General features: G+C 38.1%; 1 protein-coding gene across 4 annotated transcripts; it reads left to right on the top strand.

Annotated features, from left to right (window-relative positions):
- Positions 1–1,561: 1,561 nt before the first annotated feature.
- crtc1a (CREB regulated transcription coactivator 1a) lies at positions 1,562–26,932 on the top strand. 4 transcript variants are annotated; one of them, XM_083928335.1, is made up of 15 exons: positions 1,562–1,694; positions 5,489–5,602; positions 8,526–8,651; positions 10,512–10,573; positions 11,235–11,329; positions 12,345–12,430; positions 12,523–12,563; positions 13,666–13,874; positions 14,049–14,194; positions 14,511–14,603; positions 15,416–15,514; positions 17,856–17,942; positions 20,639–20,722; positions 20,865–21,045; positions 22,140–26,932. In XM_083928335.1, exons 1-15 carry the CDS (start codon positions 1,569–1,571, stop codon positions 22,343–22,345), a joined length of 1,755 nt encoding a protein of 584 aa, XP_083784461.1. In that variant the 5' UTR covers positions 1,562–1,568; the 3' UTR covers positions 22,346–26,932. The 4 variants fall into 4 exon arrangements, with proteins under 4 accessions (XP_083784461.1, XP_083784464.1, XP_083784462.1 ...); XM_083928338.1 differs by having other exon boundaries at positions 13,666–13,856; XM_083928336.1 differs by lacking the exon at positions 17,856–17,942.
- The last annotated feature ends 878 nt before the right edge of the window (positions 26,933–27,810 follow it).

Consider the following 27,810-nt stretch of genomic DNA (forward strand, 5'->3'; position numbering starts at 1 on the left):
TCAAAATAATGGTGTCTCTTGAGACTGTTCAGGCTGGGCATATTATTTTTGTGTGACATAATAATAAAAAAATGTAAGTTTGCCCTCTTCCTTCATGGTTACATACTCATCGACCCACCTCATCAGCTACCACTACACCGTAGAGCTAAAACAAAGGCAGCAAGCTGAACAAACTGATATGTACAGATTGTATGTATATAAAAAAGTGTATATAAACACTGGAGATGAAAATTAGAAAGCAAATTATTGATAATTGATTTATTCTGAAATATTGTTATTTTTTATTGTTAAGAATTTTTCATTTTGCTTATATTTAGCTTTTTGTATATAGGTCCTGTTTGTGCATGTGTGTGTATTTCGGGATTAATAAAGGAATTCTACTTCTTCTTCTTCTTCTTTGCTTTCTTTCTTTCTTTCTTCTTCTTCTTCTTCTTCTTCTTCTTCTTCTTCTTCTTCTTCTTCTTCTTCTTCTTCTTCTTCTTCTTCTTCTTCTTCTTCTAGTACAACGGGGGTATAGCCACAGCAGATATTCTATAAAATTCTGAACAATAAAGACACAAACATTTCGGCATAAATCAAGTACTAATAACTTGTTCTCTTATTAACTCCACTGTAGAGACCATAGTGCAACGGTGCAGAGTGCAAATGGTGCTGTAATAAAATATATATTGATAGATACAGCAGGTTGTTTATACACATGAGGTAGTTGGATATGACAGTTACATGTTTACAGAATGCATCCAATTCTAAAAAAATATATAATTTACTTGAAAAGTGGATGCTTTGGTTTTCTGGTTTGTTGCACAGGTTGTTCCTGGTGTTAAGTTTTATATGGCATGGTGAATGAAAATGTTTTTGTGTCTGATAGTGTTGGCGTTAAGTGATCTGTGGTGCCTATAGAAGGTATCTACACTATCTTACACGACCCCTAACACCCACTCCACAACTCAGTCCAGCTCTTTCCCTCAGGCTGCTGCTACAGGGTCCCTTTAGTGAGGACAATAGTGAAAAATCCTTCATCTTAACCACTTACTAAAAAAGAAGATCCAACTGAAAATCAGTCCAAAAGATATTTACATGTGCATATGAGGACATTTTTTTTTCTAATGTGTGTTTTTTTAAATGTATTTAGACCTAAACAATAATACATCACTTATGTATAAGTATATATAAAAATATACAGAAATGTAAAACAAATAGAAAAGCAAAAAAACACACAATAAAAAAAAATAAAAAAAAATAACATAAAGCATACCAGGGGTCATTAAATAATTTAAAATAAATAAATTGAAAACATTAAATAGGGAGTACAATTTTACAGTCCTGATGTTTTTATTTTTTTATTTTGATGAAGTTATGTTGTCTTGATATAGTATAATATATATATATATATATATATATATATATAATATAGTGAGGTTTCACTTTGGCAAATGTCCATTTATGAATGAAATGTTAAAGTGCTCTTACTCTGGTGTTTTTTTGCCTTACCTCCAACCGGAAGTGGAGTGTCCTCAGCCCGCGTGTCTTGACCGTTGAAGGAAAAAACGGAGCAAGAAGAGCGAAACATGGCGACTTCGAACAATCCGCGGAAATTCAGCGAGAAAATCGCTCTGCACACCCAGAAGCAGGCGGAGGAGACAGCTGCGTTTGAAGAAGTGATGAAAGACCTCAGCATTACCCGGGCAGCGAGGGTAACGACACCGCTCCTTGTTTTATTCACCCTCCCCATCTCTTCTTCGTTTGTTTTTTTCAGCGAGCTGTCAAATGTGCATTTGTAGCGCGGAGCGGCACGCAGCCAGGGCTCCATAGGTAAACAATAACAAACGACGCTTTCTGACAGCTGCGGCTCCTTTTTTATCACCCGCGACCGACAAACAACAAAGCAGGCAGCAGGCAACAGTGGTGTAAATGTAGATATAAATGACAGGAAACCCTCGTCCCAAAAAGTTATTACATTTTTTTTTTGTCCCACGCACAAGTGGAAAGCGAAGGGGCGTGCATGCGTATTTGACAGCGCGCGTTCAACTGCAGTGATTATTTTCCTCTCGTCTCATGCTTTCAGAGATTAGACAAGAACGGTGTTACCCGCTTTAATAGAAATATATGTTGTAATGTTAAGTCACTCGTAGTGTGTGTGTGTTAGGTAGTGATATATGGTGAGGTGTGTGTATGCACCGTGGGTTTGTAAACTTGTCTGACAGGTCTTCAGGCCCGTGTGCACTCACTACAACCGGATAGATATTAACACCAAAGATGAGGGCTCGCAGATCAGATTATGTGGAAATGTAAGCCACATACAGCACAGGCCTCCAGAATAAATCCTCTCGGAGGCAGGGCTTCAGTAGTGACTGCTGCTGGGTGAAAGCATGATGGGTGGACTGACTGTAACAACGCTGCAAAGCTACTGCAGTGCTTGTGCCAATATGGAGAAGAAATACCAGCATGCATGCCAGTTGTCCTGTGATTAAAAGTTGCTGCAGGATTATTTTAATTAACTTAATTGTTTCTTAAATGTGGCCTACTTGTTTTAATGTACTCGCTTATAACCCACTTGTTGTTTAAATGCACCTATTTTAAATGTATTGTTTTTTATTTCACTATGTAAAGTGTCTTTGAGTACCCTGAAAAGCGCTATACAAATCAAATGTATTATAATTATTATTATTATTAATATTATTATTAATCATTATTTTAAGAATTTTTTTCTCTGTCTTAAAGAAAAAAACAGCTCTTTCTCTACACGTCTTTTTGACTTGTCAAAGTAGGAAAAGCACAGGTGTAAATAATAAAATGAATGATGGCTGGATTCCATTTAGCTACTTTGGGTTACAGGGTATCATTGTGCATACCATGTCATTAGTAACACCTGTGTTTTCTGCTGTGTGAAAGGCCTGTTTATGAAGCTTTAACACATGTGTGTATTATTTCTTTTTACTGGTTAACGACTTCTAAATTTGCAAAAATTGAAATTTATCTCTTAAATTTTATGCGCACAACTCAGTTGTTTCCGAGTTATGTTATTATGTTATGTTGTTTTACTATTTATTTAGTCAGAGAACTTGAGCGTTTCTCACCAGCAGCCACAGGGACGCTGGTATTGTTTTCACCTTGTGAGTCTGTGTGTGTCTTTCTGTGGTCCTGGAGACACACACCTACTGTAGCCGGAACTACCATAGAGACGGGTTTGAGCATTTTGCCAGGTGTTTATGTGTCTGTCTCTCTGCAGTCATATTGTTTTTCACCAGGACCGTGCAAAATACAGTCACAAAACCTTACAGGTGTGTAGCTAAATTCCAATGAAGGCTGAGTTTGGACAAAGGTGTGATCCGAGCAAGGGGACTGGAAGTCTCTGTAAATCATAAATTAGTCATAGAGTGTGGTCTTAACCTACTCTGTAAAGTGTCCTGAGATAACTTTTGGTATGATTTGGCACTATAAATAAAATTGAATTGAATTGAACTGAAGTAGAGGGGTAGAAAGTTGGGAAGAGGCCTTTCCTCCCTGTCCCGATTTGAGGCCGGCGTTATCCCAGAGATTTTATTTTCATGCAGTGGATTGACAAATGGTAGGAAGCTCTTGTCTGAGCCACAGTTTCATAATTTTCACTCTGTCCCCTCCCTCGCCCTTTATCCTCTCCCTGTCTCTCGTCTCTCTGTACACGTCTTGCTGTTGTTGAAAGGATTTGGTTTGTCCTCTTGCTGATCCTGAAATGTAAGAATAAGTAATCCTTTATCAACAGAGAGAAGTTATGAATGTGGTGAAAGAGAGGAACCCTGAGGTTGGAGGCTCATCAAAATTCACCAGTGATGCCGGCGGAGTAATTGTTATTAGATTTTCTGCCCTGCCAACAGTGAGCAGTGGGTTTGCATTAGAGAATTAAATTGACTAGTTATGGGTTCTCTAATAGGAAAGGGAACGGGATGTTGTTTTTGAAATAAACGCTGTTTTAAGGCTTTAAGGAGTTCGCTTTTTTAAATACAACTACATGTAAATTAAGTCAATGCAGAGTGATCACGGACGTGCTTTACTTCCGTCTAAAGTTGATCATCTTTTCTCATTTAAAAGTAATTAAATACACATTGCACTGATCTGATGACTGCTGCACATGTAGAAGCCTGCTTTTTTTGCATGTCGACCAGATGTGTCGTTGTACTGTGTTGCTGTGCATGCTGAAAGTTCAAAACACTTGTAGTATATAGAATATCTTTATTGTCTTACAGGTCTTAAAATAACCTCTACATAGTTAGCTAAACAGCTAAGTAGACTGAAAACAAGGCATAGACATAGGCTTGCCTTCACTTAATCGATCAGAACGACATGCAAAACAATGGTCAGAGACGTCAATTTAGACGATCAGATTTTCAAAACATTTTTGTCACAACTGAGTACAATTGAAAATATATTTGTCACATGTTCAGTTGACATAGAGCTGCAGGTTTCAGTGTTGTTGTCAGTTAAGAAAAGATATTATTAATGTGAGCACATTACACATTACTTCCTATATGTCAGATAATTGATTTCAAAATCCTCCTGCTCACATGTAAATCACTACATGGTCTAGGGCCGAAGTATATCACTGATATGCTCCCACTACATAAGCCTTCTAGATCACTAAGATCCTCTGAGTCTGTCAGAATCTGTTAGTGGTTCGCAGAGTAAACTCAAATCAAGGGAAAGCATCTTTCAGTCTTTATGTAACAAGCAGCTGGAATAAACTTCCTGAAGATGTGAGACTTTCACCCACTCTGACCACTTTAAAACTAGACTGAAAACTTTTATGTTCACCTTAGCTTTCTGCTAAATCTTTGCACTTTTAACGTCCGCACTGCTTTTATTATTGTCTATGTTTCTTTTCTCTTTGTCTTTCTGTAATGCATTTTAATTCATGACATGTTGTGCTATGAAGCACTTTGAGTCTGCCTTGTGTATGAAAAGTGCTATACAAATAAAGCTGCCTTGCCTTTATTAGTCCCACAAAGGGGAAATTTCCTTTCAAAAGTGGATAGCAAACATAAAAAGAAGCATCAATAAGAAACAATAAATTGTAGAAAAATATAGAAAAATATGAACAATATAAACACAGGGAAGCATAAAATAGAGGAATAACAGGAACTTTATGTACAATATTTCTTTTAAAGTTTTAAATTTATACCACCAAGGCACAGAGGAAAATATTAATATTGCACATTGAGATTGAAATTCAGCTGAGCTAAGTATTTCACTCATTAGAACACAATCACACAATTATAAATACGTACTGTATGGTTGGCTTACTTTAAAAGTGTATAAATGTCTACTTTACTTATTTTTCTGCTGTCATTAATAATGATGTATTGACTCCATCTTGTTTTAGACCTCAGGTTTGTTTATTGTTTTTCTGTCGCTGGAGCCTGAACTCGTGATGCCAGAGAAACAGCCTTATTTATTCCTTTAGTAAAGTTCACACAATGGCCTCTTGTCTTACCTGCTGTTGTTCTGCTCCCAGTTACAGTTGCAGAAAACTCAGTACTTGCAGCTGGGACCGAACCGCGGGCAGTTCTATGGAGGATCTTTGCCCAATGTCAATCAGATTGGAAACACTATGGATATGTCTTTTCAGGTGAGAGATTTTTTGTATTGTCTTTATTATTTTGCATCTTTTCAGAAAGAGTTGAAATACCGTGGAGATGGAAATAGCCAATGGACATTTAATTTGTACCAGGATTTGTACCTGCACCAGGGTTTATACTAATCATCCACAGCTGTTTCATATAAATTAATATTCATTGTGCCCGTCCCTGTGGCTAAGTAATATCCTGCAATATTTATTCAACCTGATGCTGCTCTATAAAGATGTTTACATTTGGCTGGTTAATGAGATCCTTGTGTGCAGGGATAAATACTCTGCTCAGGAAGAAACATTCTTACTGTTTACATATGTAAGCAACAAGAGCACTTTGTTTAGAATAAATGTCTGAAGGCAGAGTAAATATACCGACCCACAGTCTACAGTACGTAGGTGTCTCTTCTCCTATAGTATGGTGGACCACACTCTTCTCGACAGAGCTCCATGTCAAAATAACATGTTTTAATACACACTGTATCCAAAGTCTGCACAAAGAGAATTCAACCATTACCTTTTAACTTCATATATTCCTGCTACAACCTATCAACCATGCATGAATTATTGATATGTGTTACACCAAAAGTAAATTGTGATTTCTGTGGAAGGAGCCACAATGAAGTTAATAGAAACACGTTTTTACTTTGAATCATGTTCTGTAGTCGCTTTGAATACGGAAGGAACTGTTCGCAAAATGTGTTGTTATTAAGTGTGTGAGAAAAATAACAAGGTTGCAAAGTTACGTAATAATGGATATTCTGTAAATGAAAAGGAGAAGCATTTGATGGTTGTGCGTAATCACAATTATAGGCCTTTTTATCTGAGAAAAAGAATGCAGGCTTTATCATCCTTGATCGTGTATTTGCACAATGTCCACACCTGTGTTTACACCTTTTTACTGTAATGTCCAACCCAAATTGTGGAAATAGTGGTTGAGCCAGTTGAAAATCAATAGTGACATCCCACACGTTATTTCCAATGCTGGGAACCACACTAACTCACAGTTGTATTTAACTTTTATTTTTTAATGTATTGCAACGCTGTCAACTGTGTCAGTCTGTATATATGAGAGAAAGCTGCTCCCAGAATGGCCTCGAAACAATATCTTGTTCCAGGCACTCAAAGGTTTTGAAGCTTGAACACCAACATAGGGAATTTCTTAAACTTTGCTCCGGGCAGAAATGTTCATCTAGAACTGCAGCGCACCAGGGCAGAGATCATTTTCCTATATGTCTTTATGTTTCCTCTGCCATGTAAATGCACGTGTCATTCATGTGTGGAAAGAGGCAAACTTCTTACATAAGTCATTTTGTGACATTAGCGAGTCTTTGTTTTACTTGTGTAGAAGAAATATGATGCTGTGTGAACAGAAAGCTAAATCTGAAAGTTAAATGAGACCCTCTCATTTACAACTCAGCAAAACTCAAGTAGGGGAAGTACTTTTCTATGGACAGGATGGTGGGAGTGAGCACTATTGTTTTCCTGTCAAGGCTCAGTTCCTCCATGAATCAGCTGATGAATGATGGCCCATGCAATTATTACTCAAGAAAATACTTCAAGAAACGTGTGAGAACAGACTGAAACAGGCACCTCCCAGATCTTCATTTTGAGTTTCACAGGCATTTACCAATTTTTCCTATAGTCATTTTTTATTTGCGCTTTCATCCCTGTTCTACATGCATCTCATTGGGCCAAGGACAGTGTAACTTGGGCTAGGCTAAAGGGATGTCAGGTTTAACCGCGGTTACATAATGTCACAGTTTCAAGAATTGTTGAAGCTATGATATCTATGTAGTCCTGATTCCTGCATTGTTGTCCTGTGAAATCAAATCTTGCGACTCACGTAACTTGTGTGTGTGCACCCGTTTGTTTTGTTTGTGAAAGAGTTCAGAAGAAATCTGTAAAAAGATCAGAGGGAACTGACATTTCAGACTGATAAACACAAAAAAACGCTTTAAATCATTAATATAGGAGCCTGTTTATCAAGAAAATTACCAGGGAGTTGTTGTAGAAGAATATATATATATTTTTTACAGTACACAAGAAAAAACATTACAGCCGTACAGTGTCTGCTTTAAAGTGAAAAAGAACAGAAACAAAAACAAACAAAAAACAACAACATGAATCCCCCCTTCCCTCTCAACAACCTATGTCAGACACGGTGGACATCCAATTTTTAAAAGTGTGCCGTCTAAAAGTGAGTGCAAAGAGGTCAAATACTTTGAATATGATCCAATATCTTGGAGATCATCTTCCATCCCTTTGTGCTCAAATCAAGGTAAAAAAAACAACTAGCGATTTAACATAATTAAGGTGAAACAAAACAGTTTAAAATCAGCTGGAGTAGTTCACGACATGTTACTGTGTACCTTTCTGAATCTTCCAGGGAAATGTAGTAACTACCTGGTTGTAACTCCAGTTCTGTGAGTAGATGTTGAACCTTGTGCTTTCAAAATAAAGTAGGTTTAAATGTCGAATAGTAAATTTCCTGATTAATAATCATAGAAACCGTAATATTTCCTCTGACAACAATCACAGTATCTGCATCGTGGCATCCCTACTAGGCTACATGAACAACTGCATGATTTATTTAAATGATTGAGTTCAAAGCTTATGAAAGGATTTAGTTGTTTGATACAGTGGACTGATGAGAGAAACCCTTGCACAAAAAAGGTGAATTGGAACTGTAATGTCTCATCTCATCTTCAACCGCTTATCCGGGGTCGGGTCGCGGGGCAGCAGCTTTAGCAGGGGACCGCAAACTTCCCTTTCCTGGGCCACATTAACCAGCTCTAACTGGGGGATCCTGAGGCGTTCCCAGGCCAGTGTGGAGATATAATATCTCCACCTAGTCCTGGGTCTTGTAATGCAGTTAAAGTTTGATCAGATAATGCAATATTTTTCCGTCTTTGTTTGTCAGAATTCAGGGTTGGACACGAACAGATCAACGCGACACCACGGGCTGGTGGACAGAGTCTACCGGGACCGGAGCCGCATCACGTCACCCCACCAAAAACCCCTCTCCATTGACAAACACGGACGCCAGATATCCTTTAACACCGTCTGTCTATTATGCTGTTTATGTACATACTGAGGTAAAACGGCTAAATAACCTATACCCAGACCGGTGTAAGTTGTCTGGTTGATAAGACCTCTGATAGTGTCTCTCAATCTATGAGTGAGAATAATAAAGTTGTCCCCCCCTAACATTAGTTTGACATAGGTGTTGGTCTAAAATGTTGCATTGTAGTTCCCTGTTATTGCTAAAAGCCCACTGTAGTTTGTAGTGCCACTGAATTGCATCTTGTTATATTTAAATATTTTCTCCACCCATGTAAACGCGAATTAACATAATGCAGTGCAGAACCACAAAATACAGCTTCAAAAACACATATTTGACAAAAATGACTTAAAAATGTCCGCTATATCACGTGGAAATTGCATTGTGTTACATTAGATTGATCTGGTTCTGAGTGTAATTCGCATTACATTGAAAAAGAGGTAATATTTTGATTTTTTCAGTAACACTTCGGCCTTCATTAAATTCTGCATCGATCGACATTTAATCACATAGGATCGCTGTGCAAAAAAGACGAGAAAGAGGTCAGAAATATGAAGACTTTTCCCCAAAGTAATTTCAGTCAAAAGCAACTGGACTTGGTTGTTTGTTTAGGAAGACGTTTCACCTCTCATCCAAGAGGCTTCACCAGTTTATTTACATATCTGACCAGGCTGGGACTGGTCCAGGCTGGGACTGGTCCAAATGTCTGGTGTGGAGATCCAGTTATTCCACAGCAGACATTTGGAGCAGTTGGCCACTTAAATTTCTTTGGGGACTTAAATTTCTGACCTGGACAAATTTGAATATTCACAGGCTCATGAAGATAAAACTTTAGACACTATGTGTTGTTCCTTTAGTGCGGATACACACATTCCTAAATGTAGCTCATGGATGTTACAGTTTCTATGGTTGCAGAATCACTCACCTTGTTTTTTGCATGCTTGTAAATGACTTCGGCCTGTAATGAATTAAAGCCAAATTATGATTGTGTTTGTAATAGGCAGCATTTACAACAGGGTTCCTAGGCAGTATGGAGAAGTATAGAAGTTAATTTGAGTAATTTCCAGGTCTGGATCCGTCTGGAAAAAGGGAAAAGAGTTTGAAAAAAAGTTTGTCTTGTTTCCTGACTATTATCTCACTTTCTAAAATCAAATATATTAATATGTACAAATCTAAACAAGCTTACTAACGCAACACAGCCGACCTGTAGATGATATGAAACTAATCAAGGTGGCTGTAGAATGGTGTCGGGTTACCATGGTTACCGTGCGACTGCGATTCCCATTTATTGAATTTCTTTCCAAACGTGTCGTCTACACTTTATTCATGATTTATTTTTATTTGTTACTATTGTATTTATTTACAAGTATGTTTACTCCATCTAAAGCTACTGAAGCAAAGAGGTCCTGGTTAATTGTCCGCCCCTACTGTACAGTTATTTATTTCACTCCCTAATCATTTTATTTGAATAAAATGCTGTGCGTTTGTCTTGGTTTGGAGTTCATTCACTTATATGAGCTACAATACATATGTTAAAGTGTCTTGAAATGACTTGGCAACATAATGGTATACATGGTCAGAATTTAACAAACGTGTTAAAAGTTGCATTTTAAAACCATTTATTGACATAAGCATCTAACATATGGCATTCAGATGTTTGATATTTACTGAAAAATCCTCTGAGAAGTCTGGAAATTTGAAGTGGAAAATATGTAGGAACCCTGTTGCAATGAGCCAGTGAGTATTGCAGATTAAAACCCGACCGATGTCAGACTGTGATATGTGAAGCTCATGCATTGAATGTGCCAAGACCTCCAGCTCTATTTTCTCAACTTGCGATCTCACATTGACAGCTGCCCATATGGTTCAGTATATCTGTCACCACCACCTGACACCAGCTGGAGGAGGTAAGACAGCCTCTAAGTATCAAACACCGTCCCTGCATGACACTGCATATCTCAGTGTTTACTCTTTAAATTAGGATCATAATAAAGCCTTCACACAGCCTCCCCTTATAATTATGACTTGTACCGCTCTGCTTTGCACTTTTTACATTGTGTTATTTCCTAGATGAAAGAATATGAAGAGTCAGATCGATATAAGACCAATTAGAAACACAACACAAGACTATTTTGATTCTTTTTAATGTGCTCTAGCATCTTATTTACATGTAAAGTACAGAAAATGTATTTATCAATTCATTTCATGGTGAATTAGAAAAACGCAGCCTAATCTGGCCCGCAGGCTGTAAATTGAGTATCACTGTTCTGGATACTTGTGTTAAAAATCATACATATTTGATACTTTATAGTTGTGACACCTGCACATTGCGAACTACAAGAGCTTTAAAAATCTGTCAGCATGAATAGATTGTTTTGATAATTGTCGGTTTAGACCTGGTTTAAATCTTGTACTCATATAAAATAATAATTGTTTTTATGTGCTGCACACCGTAGTTGAGTCGTGAGTCATTTCTCTCTGCTTTTCAACAGAAAGTATTTGTTTATTAGATTTTACTATATAATGCTCTGTGTGATTATTATTATTATTTAAATTCTTGTGCTGCAGGACAAACTCTGACTCGGCACTACACCAGAGCACGTTAACTCCGGCCCAGCAGGCCTCTTTCATTGGAGGATCACAGGAGTTTCAGCCAAAAAGAGGTACGTCTTCATTTTAAAGTTGTTAAGTCAGGATATAAAAGAATATGCTCAGCAACACAGCGGCAGAAGCTCAGTCAGCCAGTAATTTCCATCTCAGGAGCACTTTTATTCAGGAGTGGGCGGTATAGCCAAAATCTTTTAGCACGATGGTATATGTATATCAAGATACAGTAACTGTTCTGCAATTTTTGAAATGGCTTAAAATAACTACACTGTATTTTTTCACTTTGATTATTTTCTTTTTTTTATTTGAAACTTCCGTAGAAACAAAAACAGCTTCCTCACATGAGACAAAACAAAAGACTCAAAACAGTAAAACTAAAATTCTTTCAAAATGGAAGCTTTAAAGCTCCTGAGAACAATTCATTTCAAGTGTTACATATTTTAAAAGTAACAAGTGCAAATAAATACCAGCCTGACTTCAGACGGAGTAATAGGAAGAGTATACAGGATTTACTCATATTTCATTTGGAAAAAAAGTGACACAACACTGTCGAAATAAACTGTTGTGTGCAAATGTCTGGTGATCATGTAACTATGGCTTCAGTACAAATGAGAATAACATTTTTAAGTTGTTTTTTAAAAGGTTTGGATGCCTCCTCCTCCTCCTCCACCTACTCTGTATTTACAGCCATTTGCTTCCATGTCTGTTCAAATCATGTTACCGCGTGAGGCAAGATCACATGAGAATGGCTCCGGCAGTGAAAACAATATTAACAGAACGGTTCGACACATTTCTACCATCACAATACGTACCGTCATATCGCACATGACTTTGTCTGAATTTGTATATATCTCCTTGGAGACAGTGTTTGGTTTTGCCTATCTATGCCAATCAGTATTCAAGTTTTATTTATCTTTTAACTTCCTTTTTCTTCTTTTCTCCTTTTTGTTTTTTCTTTTGCATTTCAATATCACTTCATATTAACTGTGGATATGTGTGATTATTATAAGCTCAAACAGACTGGACAGAGACTAAGGGGATTTGTTGTTGTTGTTTCTCAAATCTCTTCAGTTCTCCTTCTCACTGTCCCAGGAGCCGAAGCAATTAAACAAGAGGACGATGAAGACGGACAAAACCAGGACTGGGAATGCAAAAAGGTGGAACTTCCATACTTACATAAATGTTTTTTTAATCAGCTATAATCTGTGGTCTTTGCAATACTCTAGTAAATTATTGTTTTTCTCTATAGAACATTTCAAGGTCCAAGCTCTGCAAAGTTCCAGGGATCAAGTGAGTATTTTACTGGTTTTCCTGTGATGTCCTAATCTTGGAAAGTGAAGTGAAAATGGTATTTGAGCACACACAGGCAGCTTCAAATTAAGTGCATATTTACTCCATAGGCTGAATAAAATTTGGCCATAGGGCGGTGCGATATGGCCAAAATCATCTATCCCGATATATTCATATCTTGATAACAATATGTCATGATATAGCTTGTTATCTGGTACTTAACCACGTGGTAAAACCTATTTTATACTCCTGTGTGAATATGTTATTATTTTATTAAGAACTTTATTGCAAAATATAAACTAGATTTTCAGAATTATTCTAAAACGTCACATCACAATACCTCCATATATGATTTTAACACGATACGATATCATTGAAAGATGATAAAAAAACATATTAATGGCCAGCCCTAACGTCACCCATAAGTTTCTGATGATCCAAAAGAAAGCTCAAAGTGGGCGCCTCTTGTCATCATCTTGGCTGTCATCGCCTAAATCCCTGCTTATCAAAAATGGGCAAAGAGGTGGAGCGTGGGTGGAGCTTAGGCAGGCCAAATGAAGCCCACAGTCTCTGCTCACCACCTGTGACGGCACCCACCTGTGACCCAAGAGTGCAGCCCTTGATTATGCAGAACTTTAAGCCTTAATATAATCTAAACTGGCGAGTTATGTAAAAACTCACCTCCCGTACACTTGTCATGAATGGTTTTTAGAGGCAGTCTCAAGTGGCCATTTGAGGAACTGCAGTATTTGGCACTTCCGCCGTGGCTTTATTTTTCAGTCCTGGCGGTTGAATGAACAAGTATGAATACAACATAGATTTAAATTGAAGCCATCTGACTGTAATTAAATCATTTTCATTTACTCTTCCAAAGTAATAAAGTGTGGAGCCAAAGCATTTGCAGAAGTACAACTGTACAAATGCATGACGTCCAAATATCCCTGGAGTTTTTTGTATTGGAAAACATTCTTCAAGTGTTGCTCAATAATTTGCATTTCATACTCAGTTGGTTTCTGCTTCTTCATTTTGTCAGTGACATCAGCCAGCTGAGTGGATTAACTTCGTTGCCAAAGATTTCACTGCACCCGTCTGTTTTCTGCAGCATATTCCCGTCCCCAGACCAGCAGTTAACCATTTCACTAAAACCAGCAGTCCACAACACTGGTGGTTCTCTTCCTGACCTGACCAACATCCAGTTTCCTCCTCCGCTGCCCATCCCGCTCGACTCTGACGATTTAGTGGCCGCCTCGTTCAGCTCCTCCAACAGCACACAGAACCTGGCTAACACGCAGGGTAACACCATCGACAGAGGTCTTCTCACATTTAACCTAGAAAACTATATTAAAAATGTGTACATAATTAGGTTTTCCCATAGTTTATGTGCAGGATATTAACGAGTTTTTGTGTCAACATTCAGCACTCTCTGGTGCCAATATTTCTATGACTCTGTGCTTTTAAAGAACTATTTTTCTTTGTACTGGGTAGGAGTGAACACCTCTCAGCCCACAGTAACCATGGAAATACAGTCTGGGCAGGACGACATGGTTCCTCTCATCCTGAATACGGGAGACTCCCACCAGCACCAGAACCTGCAGCTCTCCCCAACCTCTCCACCTCTCACTCTCTCTCAGGTACCGCCTCGCTCTCTGCCATGACCTCGGCTTTCTCAAGAAAACCAATCATGCAAGCTTAATTGATTATTGAATATTGGATTTCACTTATTTTAGACAATGCCCGGTGATTCACATCAACCTTTTGTTGTGTTAGGGTTACAAGGTCATGTTTGTGGTTTAAAAAACTAGTCAATTTTTATTATGTAGGTTTAAAGTAATCGATTGATTTATAGCTTATAAAGGGGAAATCATTCAACTGTGCAGGAACAACTGCCCACAATTTCCCACAAAGCAAAGGAATCTCGTGCCTTATATGTTGCTGTGGTCCCCACAGGCGGCCATTAACGCCATGAACCTTGAGCAGCAGCTGTCCCAGTATGCCTTCTTCAGCCAGCAGCTGTCGTCCCAGACCCACCAGGGCCAGCAAGTGAGTTTCCCTCCAGCACTCAGTCCATCATAACTATTCCACTCAACGAATCAAATTTTTTATTTTGTCCAACTACACTGTGGTTACATTGGAAAGCATGATTTCACCATTCACTGCTGTTTATTGCAAAACATTGAAAGCCATTCTTCAATTTAAATGTGATGTTATCATGGTTTGAAAAGTGCTTGAATTTGAATTTTGGAAGTACTTGACAATGCTTGAAATTGTATCCACATTTCTTTCACAACAAATAGCTATAGAATAGAAATATACTTTCATCTCTTATCCTTCTGGTGTTACGAAACTTTTTTGGTGTTTATAGCGTAATACCATCTCTTTTAACGTGATTTTAATGGAAAAATTAAAGATGAAATAATCATTTTCATTATCTATATGTATTCAAAGAAATATGTAATTTACCATAACTGTAAGGTGTTGGAAAAGCTTGAAAATTGACCTTGAAATTGCTTGAAATGTGCTTGAATTTGACCTTGCAAAAAGTGTACGGACCCTGATGTAAACAACAACAACAAACCTATTTATTAAACACATATACAGACATTGACCATTACTGTCAACAATGACGTTAAAAAAACATACGATAACAGTAAAGTTTGAAGATACGACTACTTGAAAATCAGCTGTAAGGTCTAAGGCCTAATATACGTAATAATGTTGGTTTGACATAACATACTATCAAAGCAGATACTAACACACTTCATCTGTGATAAGCCGATATTAAAACTATAAAGTGATACTTGATAACAACATGATGTCTGTATCAATTTATGACCCCACTCTTTATTTTCCAGCAGACAGGTCTGGTCCAGCTACAGTCCTCCGTGAACTCCTGCTCCACATCAGACAACCAGACGTCCCAACAAACCAACATGACCATGGACATGAACACGGTGAGCAGTGTCTGTCCGCATCACATCAGTGAAGGCGGGTTCTTCCTGACTGATTCTCATTTTGTTCCTGGAAATGTGTCCACACGGCACCAATGTGTTGGTCGCAATGAAACCCACTGCTTTGTCAAAGTAATCAGACACTTTGACATTGTGCACATTGTACAGCAATCATTAAAGGGGAATTTTGGATGATGATGATCAGATTGTTATTGTAAGTATCTGACTACGTTTAGGAAAGATGGAGAAGTAATCCTGCCATGCTTTGGTGTGTAGCTACTGATGCAGGTCAACAAAGTGACTTTACTTAATAGCATTAGCTCACCTCTACTCTTGAAACAGCAGTTTTCTTGAGGACAATCTGCTTTGGTAGAATTTCTTCTCCTCTGAGCCTTTCATTGGTAAAAACAAGCACTTTTAGAAGATGTGCCCTGTTTGCAGCCCAGAAATACATGGGCAAATATGCTCCAGGTTGAAAAATACCAATCCCCCTTTAGCGTCAAAATTAAATAGTACAGTGCAATTGTGCTTCATTTTTTATTCATAGTCTTAGAATTTTATTTTTGCACAGAACAGAGACAAAAACTCCAGAGTTACTTAACTTAAAGCAATTCTTACCTTTCTTGCATGTGTCAGTTAGAGCACTGAGCGCTTCCCTCAAAAGTCCCACCCTCTTCCCCCTGCTTGACCTCTGAAGCTCCCTTTTACTTGCGTTGCTCATGCTGCTTTCAAGTGTCAAGGGAAGTCCAAAGTTTCGGACCTCCAAATTGGCAATATGCACTGGAATGCCAAAGTGGAACCTCCTACTTGCGAATTTGGGGATGATCTACCTACCCTGAATTTGCTAGTAGAAGGTTCACTTTGAGAGGTATTTCAGTGCACTTTGCCCAGTTGGAGGTCCGAAACGTTGGACTTTCCTTGACACTTGAAAGCAGCATGCGCAACGCCAGTGAAACGGAGCGACGGATGAGAGGCAGGAAGCTCGGCGAATCATTTTATTCACACCGAATAAAGTGATTGGTCAGACTTTTATCAGAAATATATGAGAATTAAATATTGATGAGTTTCAACACCTGCTGGATTTCTTTTACATTTTAGTGTGCTATACACTTATTAGGATCATTTTAAGATTACAAGAGAAAAGTGTAAAAATGCCAGAAAGATAAGAATCGCTTTAAAGCACAACAAAATATGCTAAACATCAAGGGATCTAAATGCTTTGGTAAGGCACTGCGCTTGTCCGCAGATCTTGGCTCTCACTGCTCTTCTGCTGCTGCAGTGGGAGTGCGTTTGGATAACTGCAGACATGAAATTACCTACATTCTCTTGGTCAGTTATTACAGTGTGGGGTCAAGTGAAACTCTTTGAGGAGACACAGCGAAAAAAAACAGCTTCGATCGAACTTTCTGTTCATTTAACCGCAAATACGAAACTCACCTGCAGATATTTGCCTCCATTTCTATGCAAACACAGTTACAGCAAGAAAATGGAAAGTACTTCTTTCACTTTCTTGCGAGTTCAAATAGGTTTACTCCAGAAAAGATCATTGCACTAGTTTATACCACTATCGAGAGACCTTGAACTGCTTTATCACTTCTCCATTTCACGCTGCTACCAATATTTTGATATCTTATCTATCCATTAATAGATTATGAATGTGGAGGTTTGGACTCTCGTGTTGGCTTTTCAAGTGTTAAAAGATTATGAGTCTTGTTTGATACACCCCTAATCTTTGTGACTTGACAGTTTATCTGTTATTTACTATTATTGTAAGTTTGATATTTTGCTTTCTGTAGGTACTGTATGGTCGTGTGTTGCTTAAGTCAAGTTGATATGGTGATTATAATAGAAATAGTTGTTTTACTTGCATGTGTGCAAATATTCTTTTTTTCATTTTGTTGGATGAGCAGATATGAGAGTCAGCTTTCTCTGATCCTCCAGTTTTACAGTATTCACTCGCTTAGCTTGGATTCCTGGCAACATTTTTCCTTTCCTAATTAATCCCCTGCAGTTTTCTCTGTTTCTCACATATCTTTTTCAGTATTATTAATGCATTGATATGACATGTGGTACGCAGTGTTCACTACTGTAACTATTTTAGTTGTATTTCAGCATTGGTATGCTGGGTTACAACCATTCAGAACAGTGAATCAATATCTTAATATTTTAGCAGGTACAGTCAGGGTACCTGCTTTTTAGGACCTCCAGCTAAACTGATGCTAGCAAAACGTAAACTGTATATTAATTTACAATAATACAAGCACCAGATATACGTAAAGCAAAGCTCCAAAATGACCATATGGACACACAAAGACGCCACTAACTAACCTCCTCCCTCCAACAGTACCGCAGTAGGGTTGGATCCTCTGCCAATCAGTCTCCAACCTCACCCGTCTCCAATCAAGGCTTCTCACCCGGAGGCTCGCCTCAAGTAAGGGCGTGTGAACCAGTGAGCTGCTGACTCGCTCTGTATGAACATCACCGGCCCCTGCTTTGTAGTCCTGTGGTTATCGTTGCCGAGTAGGGCTCTGTGGCTGCCCCCATACAGCTGCTTGTATTGTGTTGATTAGAAGATCTGGGCAAAGAAAAGTACGTCAGTTTATTTAAAGCACTTGAGAAAGACAAATCAAAACAGGCTATTTAATAGTTATTTATTCAACTACTTACTTGCTTCTATAAATATGGAAGGGGGGGGGGGGCAAAAAGGACGGAGGATTTTCCGATATCAATATGCTGACCTTTTTCTCAGCTGACATTTTAACTTGTCACAGCAGGAAATATACGGATATTGTTATTAACTACACCTGTGGTTTTCATGCTGTGACATGACAAAGGGCAGGAGTGCTGAACATTTTTGAAGATAAGGAATAAAAACGAAAAATTGTATTTTAAAATATTTTTTGACAAAGTCTTATTATAACAGTAACAGATATTATAGATATCAATCAGTCCCTGTTTTGCCCAGATCTGACCCCCAGTCTCTTTAAACACTCAGTGTCATTAATGTGTTGTTATGTAGCTGTGTCCCTGACCTTCCTTCTCTGCTGCTTTTGTGGTATTTGCGTTGCATCTCCACTGTTTCCTCCCCAGTCTTGTTATATAAGACTTTGTGCCGGAGTTTGTTTTTTAATGTTCATCAGAGTTTTGTGTTTATTGTGGTTAGCCAGCATGGGGATTTAAGGTTAAGGTAGCATGGAGGGGAAGATGGTAATCTTAACCCCTCAAAGTGTTGTTTTTTAAATGCTTTTTAATCATTTCCATGGTTGAATCTCAACAAACTGAACCTTGCTTGCAGGGTGGTGCTTTATTTTCAACTAAACACACCCAAGGTAAACATAGATAAGGGTTGTTCATCTGTGTCAGACTCGACAGACTTGAAAACCTGACAGTGATACTGTAACTTGTTAAGTTTTGTTTTTGGAAAACACTCCCTAAATATATTACATGTTTAAATATATACTATGTGAAGTTTTAGATTCAGTGCTCAACTAAAGAGTTACTAAAGATAGCATTTTAAATCAGCTTTTGCTTCTACTGAATTGTAAATGTTACGTGTGCGTGTGCGTGTGCGTGTGCGTGTGCGTGTGTGTATGGGAGATTCAGAGAAAGAGAAATGTGTGAAGCATTTTCTTTTCTTTTACATGATTGTCCCACTGTTTACTTAACCTACTCAGCTCAGTCCTGAGCTGTAGCGGCTCACTTGTAGTACTGTGGTTATCCACGGGCTAAACTGCAACGCACAGGCTGTGTGCTCCATTATGCTGCTCTGCCCTGTGGGGACATCTGCAGCACACACAGATAATTTGGTTTTGAACTAGGAGGATCACGGACTGAGAATATGATCCAATTACTTATACATTAAGAGGCCTCGATGAAATAAGAGAATTTCTGTCCCTGGTTCAATGAGGGCATTCAAATGAGGAACTTGAAGAGAACTAGCTCTTCGATGAGTCAGTGAAGGGAGATAAAGTCACAAAGGGGATTATATTTTCAAAGATTCCCTTTATTTCATGTGAATTTCACTCCATTTGGTTCGTGTTAATTAAAACCCCAAGGCCAGAAGAGGAGCAGAGGAAGCTCATATGGAGGGAGTTGCCTTTTCAAAGTAAGGCGTCCCTGTTCTTATCTTTAGCTGATTTTTGACATTTGGTGGTTAGTATTTAGTGTATCCTGACCTTTGGGATGATGGTACAAGTTAATATGGAATGATTATTATTCACTTAAATCTTGTCCCTTATTTATTTATTTATTTATTTATTTATTTGTTTCAGTCATTTATTACTGCCTCTGCCAAGGAGGGTATGTTTTTTCTGTTTGGTTTGTTCGTCTGTCTGTCGGCAGGAGTACGAAAAAAACTACTTGCCTGGTTTTCCTGACACTTGGTGGAAGGGTGTAGCCAGGACCAAGGAAGAACTGAATTGCAGGGCGGATACCGTTTTTTCACTTTCCTTAACATTGCAAGATAGGAAATTTGGCTTCTACTTAGCCATCATGCAGGTTTTTAATAATTCCATGCAGCATTTAACTGTTCTTGAGATGGGAAAATGCTGCCAAAGGGACATTTGGGTGTCTTGTAAGTAGATCTCTATGAAATATTGATGCATTATTTCTTGTGATGGTGGATTTATGCCTGCTATGCCTGGGCATCACAACACACTTTGTAAATGCAGCAATGTTTTGCAAATACTAAAGGGAATGATTAATATTGAAACAGCAGGCTACAAATTCCTCATGTTTGGTGTCTGTGTCGTGCTTTAAACATTCATTGAGAATGAAGAAGTTGTTTCTGAATCTTTAATGAATGCACAGCCTTCTCCTCTCTACAGTATATATAATATTGTATCATACACATACAGAAGCCTGGAGGCATTACAGACATAAAAAGGCTGAATTAGAAAACTCAACCCAAAGCATTTTGTTTCCAGATGTTGTGAGGTGATATTTAAGCTCTGTGTTGTTCAAGTGTTGTTGCTGCTGTCTTACTCATAGTCCACATTTTATGTTAAATGTTTAACTTCTACAACCTGGATGTAGTATGTTCAGAGTTGATGGTCCGCACTAGGAGTTGTTGTTTTTCTTTTTTTACCAGAGTCTATATAAATATATTTGGCCTGTTTGTTGTTGCAGCATAACTCCATACTGGGCAGCGTGTTTGGAGACTTCTATGACCAGCAGCTCCCGTCCATTCAGGCCAGTGCTCTCTCCCAGCAGGTACAGACTCTCTGTCTGTGTCAGACTAAAGCCTATATGTCCATGTTTACTTCTGCTCTCAGCCTGCTTTGGCTGTGGAGCTTTTACATGTGAGATACAGCAGCGACAGTGCACTGACGTTTCCTTCAACTGTGCTTGTCAGCTGGAGCAGTTCAACATGATTGAAACCCCCATCAGCTCTGACAGCCTGTATAACCAGACCTCCACCCTCAACTACTCCCAGGCACTTATGATGGGTTTGACTGGCGGCCATTGCAACCTTCAGGACTCGCAGCAGCTGGGCTACAGTAGCCATGGCAACATCCCCAACATCATTCTCACAGGTGCTGCTCCCACATATCATGTAGCTCACTTAAGTCCTACAGCACGAGGCTTGTAGAGAACGGTGTGACACTGCTGCTTGTGTGAAAAACATTTGTAGAGATTTTCAAAATCCCCCAAGAATTTACTATTAATGTTTGCGTGTGTGTCTTGATATAGTGTCAGTTTCTCTGACTATGACCTTATAAGATATGATTTATTTCTAGGCTGTTATAATACATTAGATTGCACTGGTACACCCCACATGATTCAAATTGCCTGGTATTGTTGTTAACTCATGTTATAGGCGAATAATATATTTATTTAAGGAAGTTCACTTTACATTATTCTGGCTACTTACTCAGTCATTTGTAAAAAATATTGAGTAAGTAGCTCAAATATTGATTTAAAAATGGTCCCCCAGGGTCTATGATCAGAACTGGGTCCATAGCAACGGCCCATTATTCATAGCAGCGGTCGGCTAGAATGCCATAATTGACCAATCAGAGTCAAGTGTTCAACAAAGCTGTGTAATAACTGAAGGTAATTTATAAATGGATGTGACAGTGCAAACTCTAAATTTACTGGTGAGCAATAGGACTGGGTGGTAATTCAGTATGATAATTGATCATCTTTCAATTGAATCGCTTTGTGATTAAATCGAATATTGTGATATAATGATAGACAATTATTTGATCTAAATTGATAATAACAAGCCATTACTAACTCAAATTTCATAGAAAAGTTTATATTTTGCACTAAAGTTTAAAGTAAAATGAATTAATGCTTTTCATTTGTTACAATTTATTTCACACAGGGGTATACAAAAATAGGATTATGGTTATTTCATATAGACATTTTTTTTAATTGAATTACCAGAGAACGTGCTATATCGTGATATATATCGTTGACCTATATCAGGATAGAAGATTTTGGCCATGTCGTCCAGGTTTGGCAGTTACAGCAATAAACCTGGATTTTTCCAATCAAATCCCAACTCAGGCTTATCAATATTCTGTTTCTTGTTGCTGTCCTTCATGTTTTGTCCTCACAGAGATAAGTATAATAACAATAATAATAATATATTTTTTAATTTGCTGTCTTGTTGTCTACTCAGTGAGCGGAGAGTCTCCTCCCAGCCTGCCCAAGGACCTGACTGGCTCGCTGTCCACAGACGTCAGCTTCGATGTCGACTCCCCGTTCCCACTGGACGATCTGAAAATCGACCCACTGACGCTTGACGGCCTGCACATGCTCAATGACCCAGACATGGTCCTTGCTGACCCCGCAACAGAGGACGCGTTTCGCCTCGACCGGCTCTAACCGCAGCACCACATGCTCACGCACAGGTGTATGAATGCTGCTGCCCCCGGGGGAGCAGGGGGTTCTCACCTGAGAGGATAAAAAAAACCGAGAGGAGCGGATTTCTAGAGTGTGCTGGTCGAGACCTCGTCAGGGCAGAGCATCGAACCCACACCAACCAACCCAATCAAACCCCACGAGAGAGCTTTTAAAAGCTGCATCGAAATGTTTTTGAAGACTGGAAACCTTGAAAACCGGAAAAATGGTTTACGACTGATTACACTCAAGTCATGATATGAGTGATGTTTATGGTTCTGTCACTACTGTTTTACAGTTGACACATTCAATTATTCAGATGCTTAGTTTTCATTTGAGGCAGCTTGATGAAAATAACATGAGTGCAGAAGGACGCTGGTCTCTTCTACTCCTTCAGTGACTGACTGAACCATGTGTGCAGAACAAACCCTCAACAATCTACAGTGTACCTGTCACACCCCAGAGTAGCTTGATGACTCAGAGGAAACACCTGTCGAGTTTAACCTCCCTCTGTGCTAAACTGGCTGGTACATTTATTTTGGGTGTTAATTGACTGCTAATCCCTGTGTAGTTTGTCTTAGAAGCCAAAGTCAGACCTGGTTGGATTTTTTCCCAAATTCCCTCTGAAGTCTCGAGTGACAATGAGTCATTATTTGCCACCTAAAGGATTTTTTAAGGAGATGCAAAACTTTGATTTTACCATAGTAAATAGCAGTTATCAGTTATGCATGAAATCAAAATCACTGTGCATACTTGTTTTGCCTTAATAGCTTGACATTTTGGTTTCCATGCAAATATGACTATTATGTAAATGAGAAAAAGAAATGTAATTGTCAAGTCATTTTTACTGTTTTACAGATGGTTTGGCCTACATCATTCACAGTTGCATTACTGTAGTTGTATTTTTAGGGTGGGCTGATCTTTGTCCATTACTTCATCCATTGTCACTACCGTTGCATTTTTCATTCATCAGTCAAATCTAAATAGAAAAATGAGTCCTTTGTTGTGAAATAGATGTTTACAGGCTTGTTTCTTTTTATATTTTACATGTACAGAATGTGATTAGATTTTGCGTAATGGTATCTATGCAAAACTACAGCGATTGATTTAGGACTGTAAAAAGAAACAGATAAAATGAAAAGGAAGCCAATGTGCAAGGTTCTTATAGAATGCACAGTGATGGTGCCATGTTATATTTCTTTTATACTTTTGAAGCTCTTTGCATTTTTCCTTTCAGACTAGTACAGTGTAGAGAAAAAACAATACTCAGTGTCTGTGTGTGTGTGTCATACAGTAGAAACTCTCCCAAAGATGTGACCTCAGTGTAGTTGAAATATATATATTTTTCCAGACAATTGAACTGCCTCTATACTAGAACAGCATTGTTGATGCAATGAGAATGTATTTAGGTCACATCTGTACAGTTGTGTTGTAGCCATTTTGTCATTCTCATTGCCTCTCATTTCTCGCCTTGTATGTGCTGTAGGACCAAATACGTTTGGCCTGTTATTTTTTCTCCCTGCAAAGGACATGTGGCGTACTGTTTTTAGGTTTCATGTATCACTTTCTTTTGTTTCCTTGGCACTACAGTGTTTCCTCATCGTGCACGTGTTGTCTGTGCCCTTCATTGATTTGTTTTGTGTCTCTCTGGGCTTTGGTTCTGCATTTATATGGCTTTGTGCATTTGTGCTTCAAAAAAATCCTCTCCACTTATAACCACGCCCCATCTCTCATGTTGCACTTTATGCATTCATTTAAAACACTGATTTATGAGAGTTTATTCACCAAGCACTCCCCTGTGACTGTTATGTGCACTGGACCTGTTTGCCCTGTCTTTGGTCTTAAAAATTGCCTTCTTGTTAAAAAAAAAAAAAAAAAGAAATATGAAAAAAAGCTAAATTAAATTATAATTATTTTTGAAAAGTCATATACAGATGGTATATTTAAAAGAGCTGTTTTTACTTAATCAGTGAGTATTTTGTTAGCTGTCTACTGTTACAGTGTTTCCTAAATTTTGAAAAACATTTGTATTTTGGGAGAGTGGTGATCAGTCATGTTCCTGTGCTGCAGCTCTTTCTGCTTTTTAAAGCAGGTTTGAGAAAGTAGAACTAAATCAACTAGAAGAATGTGTTTAATTAATCACTAATTAGCAAATGAGTAGTTTATCATTAAACTATCTAAAGATACAGGTACAGTATGGTATGAATCCTCAGACGAGTACATTTGAAATTTGCATATTATCACAATATTGTGCCAGATAGGATCAACCAGTCCCTGAAAGGTATTTTATGGATTTTATATTGTAATTCAGTCCAGGTATAACTGTTATTAAAATGCCCATAAAATGCATATGAGTTCATTTCTAGGACACTAGACATTTCTCATGAATATGAAAAGGCTATTCTGTAGCTAGTTGTCGTGTGTCAAAGTCCTCTTGTGCCAGCATATTCCACCATTATTCTCACGTAATGCAAATCAAAAATTTTCTGACAAATGTCGATCGAATCAGTTAAATTTAAGTTGTTGAGCTTGAAGATTTTCTTTCCTTTAAAAAAAAAAAAGACACTTCATGTTTTGTATGCATCATGTTTCTGAATTTTGATGCAGTTTTGTTTTTTGTTGCTTTTCCCCTTCTATATGATTAATGTTGTGACTGCATGAATATGTGGACATGCTTTCCCCTTTACGGCTTGGGTTTTGTTTCCTTTGAAGGGTGGTGTCAGCTTTGTTTGTTGAAGTGTTTGTTTTTCTTGTTTGGTAATATTGTCTCTCTTTAACTCAGCGTAATGTATCTGCTAAGTGAAGCCTAAAAGCATCGGGAATATGGTAATCAGCCTTTTATGCACATGTAGAAGCTGTTGTTGGTATTATGTTTTACACTGCGATATACAGTATGTGCTTATTTTCTGTGCAGCACCTGCAGAATATGATTATGTCATGGCAAATCTAGACTAGCTTTATATATCGCTGTACGGTAGGCACAATGTTTTTCGTGCTTTATGTGATATGATGTCAAAGTGAGAAAATGCACTGAGAATACTGTGCTGCAGACTTTATAGTGAGCCTGACATCTTTGTAGGTCCATTTTCGGTTTTGGTATTTCTTTGAACTTATGTTATTGCTCCTGTAGATAGCTCTGACTAATGCGTCGCCTGTTACTGCCACCTTTTTATGCATCTACGTTCAGGTATCCATTGGTACTACACCAGTGTTTACAGAGACAAGAGTTTACAGAGCAGTGTTTGTTTTTCTCTCCATAAAAAAATGTTTGTTATATACTTTATCTGGAATAACAGACTACATACGAACCACTTGTAATTTAGAACAGCAAAGTTATTTTGATAATTAGATGAAACAGTAATGTTATTTCAATACTCTGTCTATAATACTACATTTCAAGGCCCTGAAAGCACTTTGTTATTTAATTTAAAGACTTTTATTCTGCAGAAATTCCCTTTCCTATTGCTATGAGCAGCTACACGCTCTCAGAAGTTGTTGTTTTTCAACGGAATAGGTACGATTTAGATTTGATTGAATTTAGTTTGATAGTAAATATGTCATCAGCTCTGATTATTCATCTCTATTTTAGTGTTAAATCAACAGTTGAATCAGAGAGCCAAAGTTCAGAACAGCCATAAATTAGAGAATACTCTTACATTTACATTTTAACTGTTGAAACACAGCCTGTCTCTTTGTTTGTTTTACAAAATATTGTATTGGGGTAAGAATGATTTCCTATAGAAACTATGAACGTATCAATGCATTGTTTACGTTGAACATTAATACAGAAATGACTTTAAGAAATGCGACTGACATATCCTATCAATTACCTGGGGAAACTCTTTTCTGCATGATGCTGAATTTCAAAATATCTCAGAAAATATCTTGACATATTGTATTTTGCTTTAAAATCAAGTATGTAGGTTTTCCTTGTTTTATAAATCTGCTATCAAACACAGTGAATATTACTATATACTAGAGTCTGGGAGATAACATAGACCTACAGTAAGACAGAGATACAAATACTGTACAGTATATATATAATATATATAAAGATATAGATAGAAAGATATATGCAGATTGACTTTGTGACACAACATGTTGAAACAAACTGAATCAGGAAGATGAAACAGAGTCGTAGTCGTGTACTGTCACTCACTGGGTTACACACGTTTGAGGACAGCCTGCTGCTGGTTCACGCCTCATACAATGGCAGCTAAATTGTTATACAATGTATTTTGTTTATGAGTACAGTGATACTATTCCAGACATGCATTTTACTGCCGTGAAGAGGGTGCACTATGCTTCTATAGTACACCCGCAGCAACAGGAAACATTATGCTCATAGAATATGCAAAATCTAGCATTCTGCAGCACAGCTTGGCAAGTTGGTACTTTTTTCGAGCGAACCCTTTAAAAATGATTGGTTCAAACCTTGTTCTTCAAATTGTGTGTTTTCTATTATAACTGTCAAATCGGACCAAAAGAATCCAAGTTGGCTGTAAATGTGGGCTATATTAAAGATGAAATACGCTTCTGTTTGAACTGTACATGATGTATTTTTCTTGCGTGAAGGCTTCTGTCTTTGTATCTTTGCATTATTATTTGTAAATTAAATTAAAATAAATATATCTGACTAAGCAAAGACATTTTTTTAAACCTTATTTTTATCATAAGTTGGACTACAAAAAGCACTAGAAAATAATGAAACTATAGTTACATGGTGATTACAACCCCCATAACTGGCATAACTTAGACTTTCACACCCACTCTGCAGCTTCACGCCCAGCATCTGAACCGCCTCTCCCACTCTGTCCAAACTTACACTTTTAATGAGTTGACACTGGACATTTTGCGTGTGGGGTGGTTATGACAAAAGTAATGACCAAGATGACTGGTGGTAAGATTTCTGTCTTTTCCATAGTAGGTAATGTTCATGACTGTGTTGCAAAGGATTATACCGCAGCCAAGAAGAAGCTGCATCTTTTACAGAATCCTAATATTTCTCTCACTTTTTCTTTCTGAATACAAATGACTGTTTACTTGACTTTTGACTATTTAAAAATAGAGATGAAGATCTTCAGAAGATATCAAACCACTTGAAGACCTTGTGAAAAAACACATACATGAATGCAGTAAAACCAAGCATGGGGCAGCTGTGGCTCAGTGGTAGAGTGGGTCGTCCTCCATTCGAGGAGATCGGCGGTTTGATCCTCAGCTCCCCCAGTCAGCATGTCGAAGTGTCCTTGGGAAAGACACTGAACCCCTGAATTGCTCCCTGTGCTGCGCATGGGTGTGTAAATGGGGTGTGAATGGTTTAGATTAGGTTGAAAGGAGCCAGTTGAGGTGGTTCGGGCATCTAATAAGGATGCCCCCTGGGCGCCTCCCTAGGGAGGTGTTCCAGGCACGTCCAGCTGGGAGGAGGCCTCGGGGAAGACCCAGGACCAGGT

This window comes from Echiichthys vipera, assembly GCF_963691815.1.
Source record: "Echiichthys vipera genome assembly, chromosome: 15".
NCBI lineage: Eukaryota > Metazoa > Chordata > Actinopteri > Perciformes > Trachinidae > Echiichthys > Echiichthys vipera.